Raw genomic sequence first — 12008 nt, forward strand, 5'->3', positions numbered from 1 at the left:
ATCGACCGGGTGATGCCCCTGGTGAAACAACACCTCGCAGAGGCCCAGCGTGCCCAGCAGAGGATATACGACCGGCCCGCACAGACACGAGAGTTACAACCTGGCGAGCGGGTGCTTGTCCTCGTGCCCAACGCCACCTCCAAGTTCCTGGCATCTTGGCAAGGCCCATACTCCGTGGTCGAGAAGTTGGGGCCGGTCACGTACCGAATACATCAGCCGGGACGAAGGAAGGAGGAGAAGGTCTATCACATGCACCTGCTCAAGAGGTGGGTCGCCCCACGGGAACAAGTGGCTGCATACGCCCAGGAGTCCGATCCAGTCGTGGACATGGGGGAGCAGTTATCTGCGGCCCAGAAGACTAGACAGAAAACTAGAGGCCTTGGTTCGTCAGTACAAGGATGTGTTCACAGAGCACCCGGGTCGGACCAACGTGATCAAACATGAGATACGAACAGAGCCCGGAGTCGTCGCACGGCAACGACCCTACCGCGTACCCGAAGCCCGCCGGCTGGTTATCGAGGATGAGGTACAGCGGATGCTCAAGCTAGGGGTCATTGAGCCATCCCGTAGCCTGTGGTCCAGCCCGATCGTGATGGTCCCAAAGCCAGATGGCACCCTCCGGTTTTTTATACTCCTCACTGCTAATACTGTGTCTTCTCTTCCTATAGACTCCAGCGAGTAACGGAACCACAAAGGAATCATTTTGCACGAGCACGGACTGGCAGGCAATTGGTTGAACACGAGCACCTCGGGTTGTCACCAGTGGATTGAGTTTTTCCCCACGTGTGTCAATAAATTCCCCTCTGGGGTTGTTTACACCGGCTGTCTTGTGTCCGTAGTGTTTCTTACCCTGCCACAATGGTTTTTTATCAGTAAGTGTGTTCACTGGGATTGAAGCCATTTACGTGTAAATTATTTCAGTTAGTGCATCCATAAATAGGAGCATGTTTGTTTTGATGCGAGTTTTGTTTTTCCTTGCCACCGTTACATTTGACATTCCTGCCGGGATGTAACTTTTTTGGTCAAAAATCTTGTGCCCCGCTATAAATAAAATCCAAATATAAAATTGGTTTCATTTTTATATACTCCTTATTTATATCACTACTGCTAAAATATACTTATGTAAGCAGCTTTAAAACAATGCAAAACATTATTGTAGGAAGCACTACATGAATCAAATGTGTCAGTCATTCAGATGAATTTAATATTGCTATATACAGACAGCATTTTAACACAACACTACCCAAGCTGCACATACATTAGCACACATGCATAGATGTCTCTGCTCACACAGTTCCCACCGCACTCTCTATAGCATGAAGAGACAGTATAGACACTCTTGACCCCAGAATGTGTGAATCTGTACTGGATTTAATTAGATATATGTGTGTTTTCCACACTTCCCTGTTTGTTTGGCTCTGAACACCGAAGCCAGTGTTTGTCTCTTAGGTCAACTTTCCTTTATTCCTTCTTAATTTCCCTCTTGTCCTGCAGCCACGTTCAATATCTTCAGGCTTGGCTTTATTGTCTGCGAATGCGCAGATGTCAGCCAGTATTGACATAATCAGGAAAGACTGTGCTGATGCGGTGACATTTACTGTAATAGCATCCCGCTAATGTCCAGGTTCACGTTGCACAGCATGGGACAGTGAACACAAAAACCGTGCAAATATGCACACAGATGCGCCCAAGAATGAATTCTTAGCCTTAAGGCATTTAGCTGGTTTGAGCTGGTCTGTCAAGCTCTAAAAGGACGCATAACTAATTAAAAAGTCAGATACCATCATCAAATATCACTTTAGCATTACTATTTTTTCAAAATGATCTACATTCATACAAATATTGAACTGGCTCTTAAGTGATGTCAGACCCCCTTCACGGTAGCAAGACAAAGCGTAGCAGAGTAGTACATTGGCAATGAGACAAGACATCATTTTCTAATAAATGTCAGTGGAGGAGATACTTTAAAACTGAAAAGCGAAATAAACATATTTTCACATTCCTCATAAAATTTTATGATACCTGCCAGTTGTCATCTTTCCTACTATAGTAGGTCACTGGATGAATTCCAATGGAAAATGAGCATGCCCTACTCACTTCAAAGCCAATTTGGGGAGTAAAGCAATTGTGTCTCATACTGTAGCCATTTGGAAGACACATTTGGGGAAAGAAGTGAAGAAAAAAGTCTCTCAAGAGAAAAAAGTTTCTTGAAAAGGGTTTTCAAACATTATTTGTTTTCATACAAAAATAACTTATGCATGGATGCATAAATAGCCAGAAACAATTAGTTTGACGCATGCAAACAACCAACACTGTATGTCTCCAGAAGCATTTATTCATAATTAGATACACATGCTAAAATTTCAAGGCCACACACACAGACTCCATGTGACACAAGACATGACACATGATAGCTGCCAATTAACCTCCATTGTACACATACGGTAGAACAATAACTTCAACTAATAAAGACTTGTTTCTCGATATTCTGCCTAAATTGTCTCAATTCTCTCGCATTTCTGATAACCTATAACATCTTGATAGTGTCCCCGATAATATTAACTCTGTCTTCTCCGAAACACAAAATGCAGTCGCTCCTCTCTAAACCAACACTGTGGTATAAGGAGCACAAGCACGCTCTTAAGAGAGCAGCCCGGAAAATGGAGCATAAGTTTAAGAATACAAAATTAGAGGTATTTCGCAAAGCATGGAAGAATATATTTTAACATACCCGAGATTTCACAAAAAACATCTAGACCTGCCTACTTTTCATCAATAATAGAAGAAAATCACCACAACCCAAGTTTTTATTTAACACTAAATGATCAAAAAACATTCATCAGCGTCTTCAGATGTTGGACATCAGCATAGTAGTGACGACTTTATGAACTTCATTACGATTAAAATTTATATTGTTAGAGAAAAGATTACAGCTTATCAACAAATGGCGACACAAGCTGATCAGACTATAAACATCAGCTCCCCAAGCAGTAACGGCAACTATTCTCGGCAAAAGGTCAGGATGAATTGTCTAAAATCATTAGATCATCTAAATCGACAACATGCAAGCTAGATCCTATACCTACTAGTTTATTGAAAGAGATGCTCCCTGAAATTATAGATCTTAGATATTATTAACTCATCTCTGTCATTAGGACATGTCCCTAAATCATTAGATGGCTGTTTTTAGTCCCCTTGTCAAAAAGCCCCAACTTGACCCTAGAGACTTAGCTAACTATAGACCTATATCGAATACACCACTTAATTCTAAAATACTTGTTAAGGTTGTTTCATGACAGCTATTTTCCTTCCTCCTAAGGAATGACATCTGTGAAGAATTCCAGTCAGGATTTAGTGCCGATCAGAGTACAGAGAGTGCTCTGATCAGAGAAACGAACGATTTGCTTTTGGCATCTGATCGTGGCCGCATCTCGTAATTTTGCTGTTAGATCTTATAGCCGCTTGACACCATTGACCACAGTGTACTTTTACATAGGCTTGAAAATGATTGTGGTTTTAGTGGAATAGCATTAAAATGGTTTTGTTCATACCTATCTAACCGTTGTCAGTTTGTAGCAATAAACAATGAGGTGTCACTCAAATCACTAGAACAGTACGGCTTGCCACAGGGCTCAGTCTCAGGGCCCCTGCTCTTGGCACTGTACATGCTAATTTTAGGAGGAAGGATTAAGAGACACAGAGTAAGTTTTAGAGGATTACAAGGCTGCGTTATTTAGATCAAATTTAAACCAGGGACACTTTCTATAACAACTGATTCACTTGTAATACGGTTTTCTGCTCTATTTAGATCAACCAAAACTAGGCACACTTCCTATATCAACTGATGCACTTGTACAATGGTATTCTGCTCAATTTGGATCAGCCGGAACCAGAAACACTTCCTATAACAACTGATGCACTTGTAGGACAGTATTCTGCTCTCAGTTGGCTTTTCTCATTCTTCCAAGATCTGTGACCAGTTTAGATGGTGGAGATCTAGAAGGAGGGAGGCGGCGACCTAACATGTCCTTCTTACACAACATAATTGCAACTGCCATTAACTTTTAGAATTTTAAGATAATATTACATCTATCATCTACCTTTTTATATCTCTTTTGGTTTTTTCTTTCAGCCTAGTTGTGCAAGCACTGTTGAGCTTGCAGAGATGCATCAGTAGTGCCATATGAGAAATGGTTCCCCAGGCAGGCTAGGAATCTCCTGAGGATTTTTTTTGTTTTCGGTTCCTCGCCTCTTTTCGCAGACACTGGCGTTCAGCCAGTTTTGCTCACCAGGGTGCTGCTGACATAAGCTTTCCAATTTTTTACTGGTTAATATTATTCTTAAATGTAACAATTTGCGTGAATTATTATTTCCCCATATATGGATTGAAAGATGCATAAAATATTACCAGAGTTTCTCTTCGTATGTCTTCTGTGTGTGTGTGAGAATTCCGTATTTTCTTGCTATCAGAGTAAAATGCTATATGTACCTACAGAATTACAGAAGGTTTGTGTTTCTTTCGATTGTATTCCAGCTGTATTGCCTCTATTTTTCCAGCCTGAGAGTTGAAGCATTACACCATAAACTGGTGATAGATTTTAACATTTTGAAATAGATTTCAGAGATATGATAGAAAAACAAAGAGAGATTAGATGGGAAGAAGAAATACACAATCCCAGAGCTCCCTCATGTGGTTCTACACAAATGTTTCAACGTGTCATGTCTTAAAGCTACGGTGCAGAAAAACCTAATTCTCACTGACAACATTTCAATATCCCTTGTGTTATATTTTATATTTTCCAGTCTAATGACACATATCTTAGTTAATCTCTCCAGCTGTACACTATGAATCTTCACAGAAGTTTCACAGAAATATGCTCAGATATAATGTGATTGTGGATTCTGCCACCAGCTGTGTTGCATATTTGGTGCCTCTAATATTATGTTAATGTAGACATTAATCAGCATTGTAGGAGCTCTTTTTTATTTTCATTTTGTCCCTTGTATTTTATCATGCTTTGCTGAGCAATGTTATATTGATTTAAATCTTTAATTAACATACATTATATATACCGTAGTATAAGGGAACTGTATATAAGGGAACCTGGGGATAGTCGTCACACTTTTTACTCCACTGTTTGTTCTTTATGTACAAACTTGTCTGCAAAAAGCTATGGATGATTTGCAGTGTTATTGTCTAACCAACTATAATGGAAACGTATTTGTTATCGGCTATGTGATGATCTTCTTTTACCTAGAAGTCTGAAAGTGCAGTTTAACCAATTGTGAATTGTTTTAAAACTGTATTTACAGATGTCCCAAACATTATGAAGGAATTTGTAAATGACAGGTCTGTGCAAGCTTCATACTGCATAAATGATCATGGTATTATAGCATTTTATCACAAAATGTCAGTGCATATTCAAGTAATAACTAATTATATTTTTGTGACGAGAAGGCCAGGGCGAGAGCCGTGAGGGAACAGCGCGAGCGAGGACACAGCAGGTGGGATGGAGAGCTCGCTGCCGTGCTCCTGGGTCGAGGTGGGATGGCTGCCGTCCGAAAGGGAGCGGAGGAGTCGTTATTTTTTGTGCAATTACATATAAAGACATTTAGAAATGCTTACTAGAGTAAAAAGTTTCACAACTAGCCCGTCTTTCTTATATCTACTCAATAAAAAAGAAATAAATGCTTTTCATTTTATTAAAATAAATTATTTTATTTTATAGGGCATTAAAACCTAAAAATGGAGTATAAAAAACTGGTAGCTTTGTCTATATTAGTCTTGCATTTCCATTTAAATATTACATTGTGTGAAGAGAAACTGGCCTACTTTGAATAAGAGATTGAATTGAACAGTCTTTGCAATGTAAATTCATGCTGATTTATGCAAGATTGATGTGCAGATGTTGGGCAGATCAGAGGGGCAAAGGGACGTGTTTTCTGTTCCATCTTCATTTGTCAACAATAATGTTTATCACAGGGTGTCCAGGGAGTGATCCATCAACACCCAGATATCCTTCTACAAATGAACAACAGTTTAAAAGCTATTTTAAGCTTTAAGAAAAGTTTCATCTTTTCACTGCACTGTGCTTGTTGCCCTTATTTCCAGTAAAAATGCTAGTTTTGTACAAATAGTGTATTTTAATATTTAAAATATTTGAAACTATTACATAAAAAAAAACATTTTTGGTCACACAAAGAACCATTCAGTCAAAGGTCCTTTGAAGAACCATCTCTTTCTTACTTTCTTGAATTCTTACTTTTTATTTATTTAAGATGTAAAAGGTACTCTACGTTGCCGACATGTGAAAAATAAAAGTATGGCGAAAAAGTGCATTTGCATACTGGATATGTTTATGTCATCATTTTGAATATTTGATTTGTTGTTTGATTGGACGGTTGAGCATTTATTTCACAATTTAAATTGATGTCAATTCAATGTTTTGTTTCGAGCATTTGATTCATTGTTCGAGTCACCTGTTCGAACATTTATTTTAACTTTCAATATATAGGTTTGAGCATATCGTCACTGTCCTTCTCTCGGATGTCCAAATTCGCTGTTTTTCAGGAAATGGACAAACACTGTACTTTTTAGATAATGAAATACAGTTGTCAATGTTGACAAGCATTTTTTTCAATACTTTTAATTGGTGAAATATTAGAAAACCTCAGTGTTAAACATGAAGGTTGACTTATAATAATGATCGATGATAAAATATGGAGATTGATGGATTTGAGGTTTTAGAAGGACGGCAGCGATATGTTTCTTTGAGTTGTCATTTTGAGCGTTTGATTCATTATTTGTGTCAAACCAGCAAAGTTTTTGATTCATAATAGTAATTTTTCTCGTTGTTACATATTAAGCTTTATTATATAAATAATTAAAGATTCGAGTTGTTTTCTAGCAAGTATTCCCACAACCAACTTAAGAAATAGTTCCTGGACATCCCACAGCGTAACAGTTGTTTTAATCAAACACAGATGTGTGCTGCACCATATCAAAGTCCTGCATCCACCCCTTTCTCTGATTGGCTGGTGTGCAGCACTAGAAAGAGTTACTCCTCTTTTCCTCCCCAAAGTCATATATAACTTTAAAAAGCATAATTTCAGGCTTTTTGGTTCACTGTATAGAAGATCATGGCTTCAGCAAATGACAGAGCAGTTTTACAAGCCATCTTCAACCCAACCAGCCCCTTTGGAGATATCCCAGCATTAAACCAAGAATATGAGCTGACAGATGATGGTAAGAGGATGACACTGCTGTAAGAGAAGCTTTGAAGAGAAGAAAAACTATACAATAAAGTCTCATTCCTTAAAATTATTTCATGTATTAGCATCATATTAGTTCATTGTTTGTGAATGTTAGTTTATCGTGCCTTAGCTAATGTTACCAGATTTTGATGTGAAATGTCTTAGTAAATGGCAAATGTAACTTTAAGATTAAAATGAATAAATGTTACCATTCTTTCTTGGCTAGAATGCTTTAATGCTGAAACACAAACAGTATAGACGGAAAAAAGGTGATTTATTGTGTTCATTTTAGTTTTAAGATTGTTTTACTGTATATACCTCATTTGCATTCATCCCTACTGTATTCATTTTTCGTCTCACTATTCACTTATCACATAATGTATATTTATTTACATCAGCCATATTTTTGTCTGTTTCAAAACTGCTGCTGCTGCACATTATTTGGCAGTAAGGACTAATGTTAGCCGTCATGCTTTACTGAAGCTTTGTTCACTTAAATCTGCTTTACGTAACATTCAGTCACGGCAGGTCTATCTGCTGTCATACTGACAGCTTTAGGTACAAGGCTTGTCAGAAAAGATAAAAGAATGAATATTGTATAAATGTAGTCAGTGTGAAATGCGTGTCTGACTGGTCTCTGTGTTTGTGCAGACAGTGATTTTGACCCAGAGCTTCTGAAGCAGGTGAAAGATCTGGAACAACAGGGAGTCTCCGCCGCTGAATCTGGAGATCTGCCTGCTGCCCTTCAGCATTTTAACCAGGCCATAAGGGTCCTGCCGCGAAGGGCCTCGGCCTACAATAACCGAGCCCAGACCAAACGTCTACAGGGAGATACTGAAGGTCACACATATCTTCTTTATCTTTCGGAATCAGAGAGCAGGAAAAAAGATGCTTCAAACTCTTGAATAACATTTTAGATGCATTTTATTGCCGGTGATCACATGATCCTTTTAGGGCACATTCTTTTAAATGTATTTTTATTTAATAAATGTAAGCAGTTTAACTCAGCAGATATACATATGCTATTATTATTATTATTATTCATAAAATGGTCATAGATATTAATACAACATTGTGTTTATCCTTTCTCATTTTCAATAAGGAGTTAATGTGTTTCAGGTGCAGTGGAGGATCTTGAGAAGGCCATCTCTCTGAGCCGAGGCACAGGACGAACAGCGTGCCAGGCTCTGGTCCAGCGCGGGCTTCTGCTCAGGTTGGCGGGCCGTGATGAAGAGGCACGGGTCGACTTTGAGAAGGCAGCAGCTCTGGGCAGTGAGTTTGCCCGGCAACAGGCTGTGATTTTAAATCCATATGCTGCCCTGTGTAACCGTATGCTGTCGGATGTCATCAATAAACTACGCAACCCAGAAATATCAGAGATTAAATAAATGTCAGAAATATGTTCAATTGTAATTGCAACAAAGACATTCATTTGCACATTATGAACCACATGTTTGAAAACAATCTTGTCAATAAAAACAATAATTTTTCACAGATTATTGTGATTTTGGAAATAAGGGTCTGCAACAGCATAAGAAAACATGATATGTTTAAAAACAGAATAAACACTGCTATTGCATTTCTAACTTTATTTGCTAGTATTACAAATTATAAGTTCAAATATCTAAAAAATTACATTTTTACTTTCCGATACATTAAGTCGAGAAGCAAAGTGAAGTATGGAATAAAAAAATTTTAAATAAGAAAATAGGTTTTCACTCAAAACGAGCATAAAATATATTTTCAAATATTTTACTTTTTTCTTTTACACTATTGGCAGTTTTGCATTTGTATTTGTTTTATTTGAACAACCTCCATTTTGATTTATTTTTTATTTAAGTAAAGTAACCAGATATTTTGTTTCAAGAAAATGTATCTTTATTCAGTAATATTGTATATTTGTACTGTAAAACAAGACAAATTATGACATACTATAAAATTGTTATTTGAAGTGCACTGGCAAATTTAGGGGGTTACAGCTTTTAAAGTGTATGTGTATTGCCACTAGAGGTCATCCAAGATTTGTCAAAAAACAGCACATCAAGATTTGTCTTAAGACAACATCTTGTTCATTTATTTTTTATTTAGGGATTGATTATTTGTGTATTCATTCATGTTTATTCATTTTAAAAATAACCAAACACTAATCCATGTCCATTTTTTGTGGTTTAACTGCATGTTTTGACATCATGTACACTACCGGCCTATGTTTCAGTATTTGAAATAACAAATTGAATCGTGCCAACATACAAATCTATTTCTAGAAAACTACATGGATTACTTGGACAAAATAATGAATAATAAGTGGTCAATAAGAGTGCAACATAGATGGAAAGCGTCCCAGGTTGAGACAACAAGAAGCTGGCTTATCAAATGACAAGAGAACAATTTAGTTGATTCTAGTCTAAGGGTGACCACTTTGAAGGTGCTAAAATATAAACATAAAAACATAGAATTCATTTATTTTGAATGCTTTCAGTCACAACATAATTCCCACAGTTAGAGCTGTATTATGTCATGGTTTTGATGGGTTTGTGTATGTGAAACCGGTAGTGTATGTGAAACATTTCACATGTTCATCCGCACTTTATATACACACTGCCTGTCGACAAGCACAAGAGCTTGTGTCCTACTGAAGTCTCTTAATCTACTTGTCAGTGGTGAAAAACTCTTGACCTAAGTCTGAAAAGCCTCTCTTTCCCCCTGGAGATCTGCTATGCTGGGTAAAGCCTCAGGTTCACTCCTTATCTCCTTCTGGTAGGACAGACAGACCTTTAGGTGGGGGTCACATCTTCAAAATGAACAGACTGCTGAAGTGGAAGGAGATGAGGAAGATCCAAGATATGTTATTTTGTTGATAAAATTAGTTAAAAGTGACCTAAACGCACATATGTGCAGAAGCCATGCTGACACTTTCTGGCTGTAAAACGTTTTGCATCAAAATAATGATGAACTACCAGATGATTAAAAACACATGCTTTGGAAATCTTCGTCTTGCATCATTTGGTGCAGATACCGTTGGTTGAATTTTTTATTGTCAAGTGCAATACTGTTCATACATCAGTAAATTAGTAAATTTACAATTTACGTTCCCTCCAAAGGTGCCATCTTCCGATTGGGTCAGTCAGATCTGTAAGGTGTGACATCCTTACAGCTTAAAAGAGACCACCATCTCTTCCTATGTGCTTTTGACCATTTCCTGTATACCTGCCTCGACCAGAAGTTCATGGCATCTCTTCTGAGACTGTGGGGGAAAAGGAACAATGGACTTTTGCTGCCTCGGACACCTCGAGTAGCCTCGCGGTCACGAGCCCCGGAACTTTTCAGCAGGACCGCATTCTGAAACCAATTTCCTAGAACCTTTTCATTTCTCCAAGCGCATACGGATACACATCTAGCACAGAGCTCGCAAGCATCCGTTTCTATTCATAGAATAGCTGCGTTAAGTGTGTGCCTCTCAATATCTATTGGTGTTCGGAAATCGCTGCCATGTATTCTCCCTATTTCTATGTGCGTTTGTCTTTTATGTATTATTAATAAACAACCACATATTCACTTGTGATAGGTTTTCTGTGCTCAATGCTCATATACGAGGTGTCTTAAACCGTGTTAGATCTGTTCTGTTTAGTAAAGTCATGTTACTTATGGCCATGAGAATTAATCATCGATGAATTCGCTGGACCAATGCATTCGGATATTGTTATACTTTACATTAGAGACTGTAAAATATGTATATTTAATAACGGTAATTATATGTATTTTACTTTGAGCTAAACAAATTCCTTGACCGAAACTGATGTTTTAAATAACTCAGTTCATGGATTTGATCTTGCTAGATCTGGTAGAGAATCTTATTTGGTGAGCTAAGCTCATCATTATTTTAACATGCAGCTAAAACCGCCACAGTTCGATTTGATCTTCAATGGGCTCTAAATTACAGTAAACAAATTATATTTCTTTAGGTGTGCAGGCAGCCAGCTGGCTAAAGTTGATAAGCATGCACCCATTGTGCACCAGGTACATATTATATTCGGCAAAGGAGTTTCTCAAGAACTCCATCCTGCCAAGGGGCTAACCCTGTTTTGGAAACTTCCGCATCATTGGAAACCTGAGGGTTCACTTTTTGCACTTCATTTTCTTGACAGTCTGCTGGCATCCTTCTTTCTCCTTCACAAACATTCTGTCCCACATACTATAGTTTTCCAAACAGGCCACGTTTTTGCTCTTGGCAAGGGCCAGGCTCTCTTCTTCGGTCAGTTCATGTCCCTTTTCCCCATTCGCACTCTTCTGGGTTTGAGATATTAGTATCGCACTTTTCTCTAAGAGCCATGGCGATGTCCATCTCATTGACATAGTTAGGATTCTCCATTGCGTTCTTGTAGAAGGTTGTATCTGTTTAGCTAACAGGCCATCGATTCAATTCCAAGGTACATGTGACTTCGCTAGCAGGACACGTTTCCAGTTGCTTGACCAGTCTTTGTATGTCCATCGGTATGGTCATCGGACAGCCATAACCAGAGTTGAGGCAGATGAGACGATGCTCAACCTTTTTGCAAAGGTGGAAGGCGGGCGGCTCCGCAGTGCAGATGTTAGGTAATGAAGACACATGAGGTGGAGATGTCTATGGGAAGCTTGCACTGCTGGTTGTGACATTTCTCACAGTGCGGATGAAGGCCAGTGCTGGTTCTTGTACTCTTGCCCTGGAGGAAGGATCCAAATGTAACTCCACTCATTTAGAGAGTATATTAAACGGC

The 12008-nt window shown here is 38.4% G+C and overlaps 1 protein-coding gene across 1 annotated transcript; it reads left to right on the forward strand.

Annotated features, from left to right (window-relative positions):
• Positions 1-7029: 7029 nt before the first annotated feature.
• Positions 7030-10814, forward strand: ttc36 (tetratricopeptide repeat domain 36). The gene is made up of 3 exons (XM_079465464.1): positions 7030-7246; positions 7906-8094; positions 8374-10814. The coding sequence occupies exons 1-3, from the start codon at positions 7141-7143 to the stop codon at positions 8640-8642; spliced, it is 564 nt and encodes a 187-aa protein (XP_079321590.1). The 5' UTR covers positions 7030-7140; the 3' UTR covers positions 8643-10814.
• The last annotated feature ends 1194 nt before the right edge of the window (positions 10815-12008 follow it).

Source organism: Barbatula barbatula, assembly GCF_947034865.1.
Source record: "Barbatula barbatula genome assembly, chromosome: 10".
Taxonomy (NCBI): Eukaryota; Metazoa; Chordata; class Actinopteri; order Cypriniformes; family Nemacheilidae; genus Barbatula; species Barbatula barbatula.

Excerpts from the sequence above, each read along its gene's own strand:
- ttc36 (XM_079465464.1), top strand. The coding sequence starts at position 7,141 with ATGGCTTCAGCAAATGACAGAGCAGTTTTACAAGCCATCTTCAACCCA. Across the intron at positions 7,247-7,905 it reads ATATGAGCTGACAGATGATG|ACAGTGATTTTGACCCAGAG; the intron begins GTAAGAGGATGA and ends GTGTTTGTGCAG. Across the intron at positions 8,095-8,373 it reads TCTACAGGGAGATACTGAAG|GTGCAGTGGAGGATCTTGAG; the intron begins GTCACACATATC and ends AATGTGTTTCAG.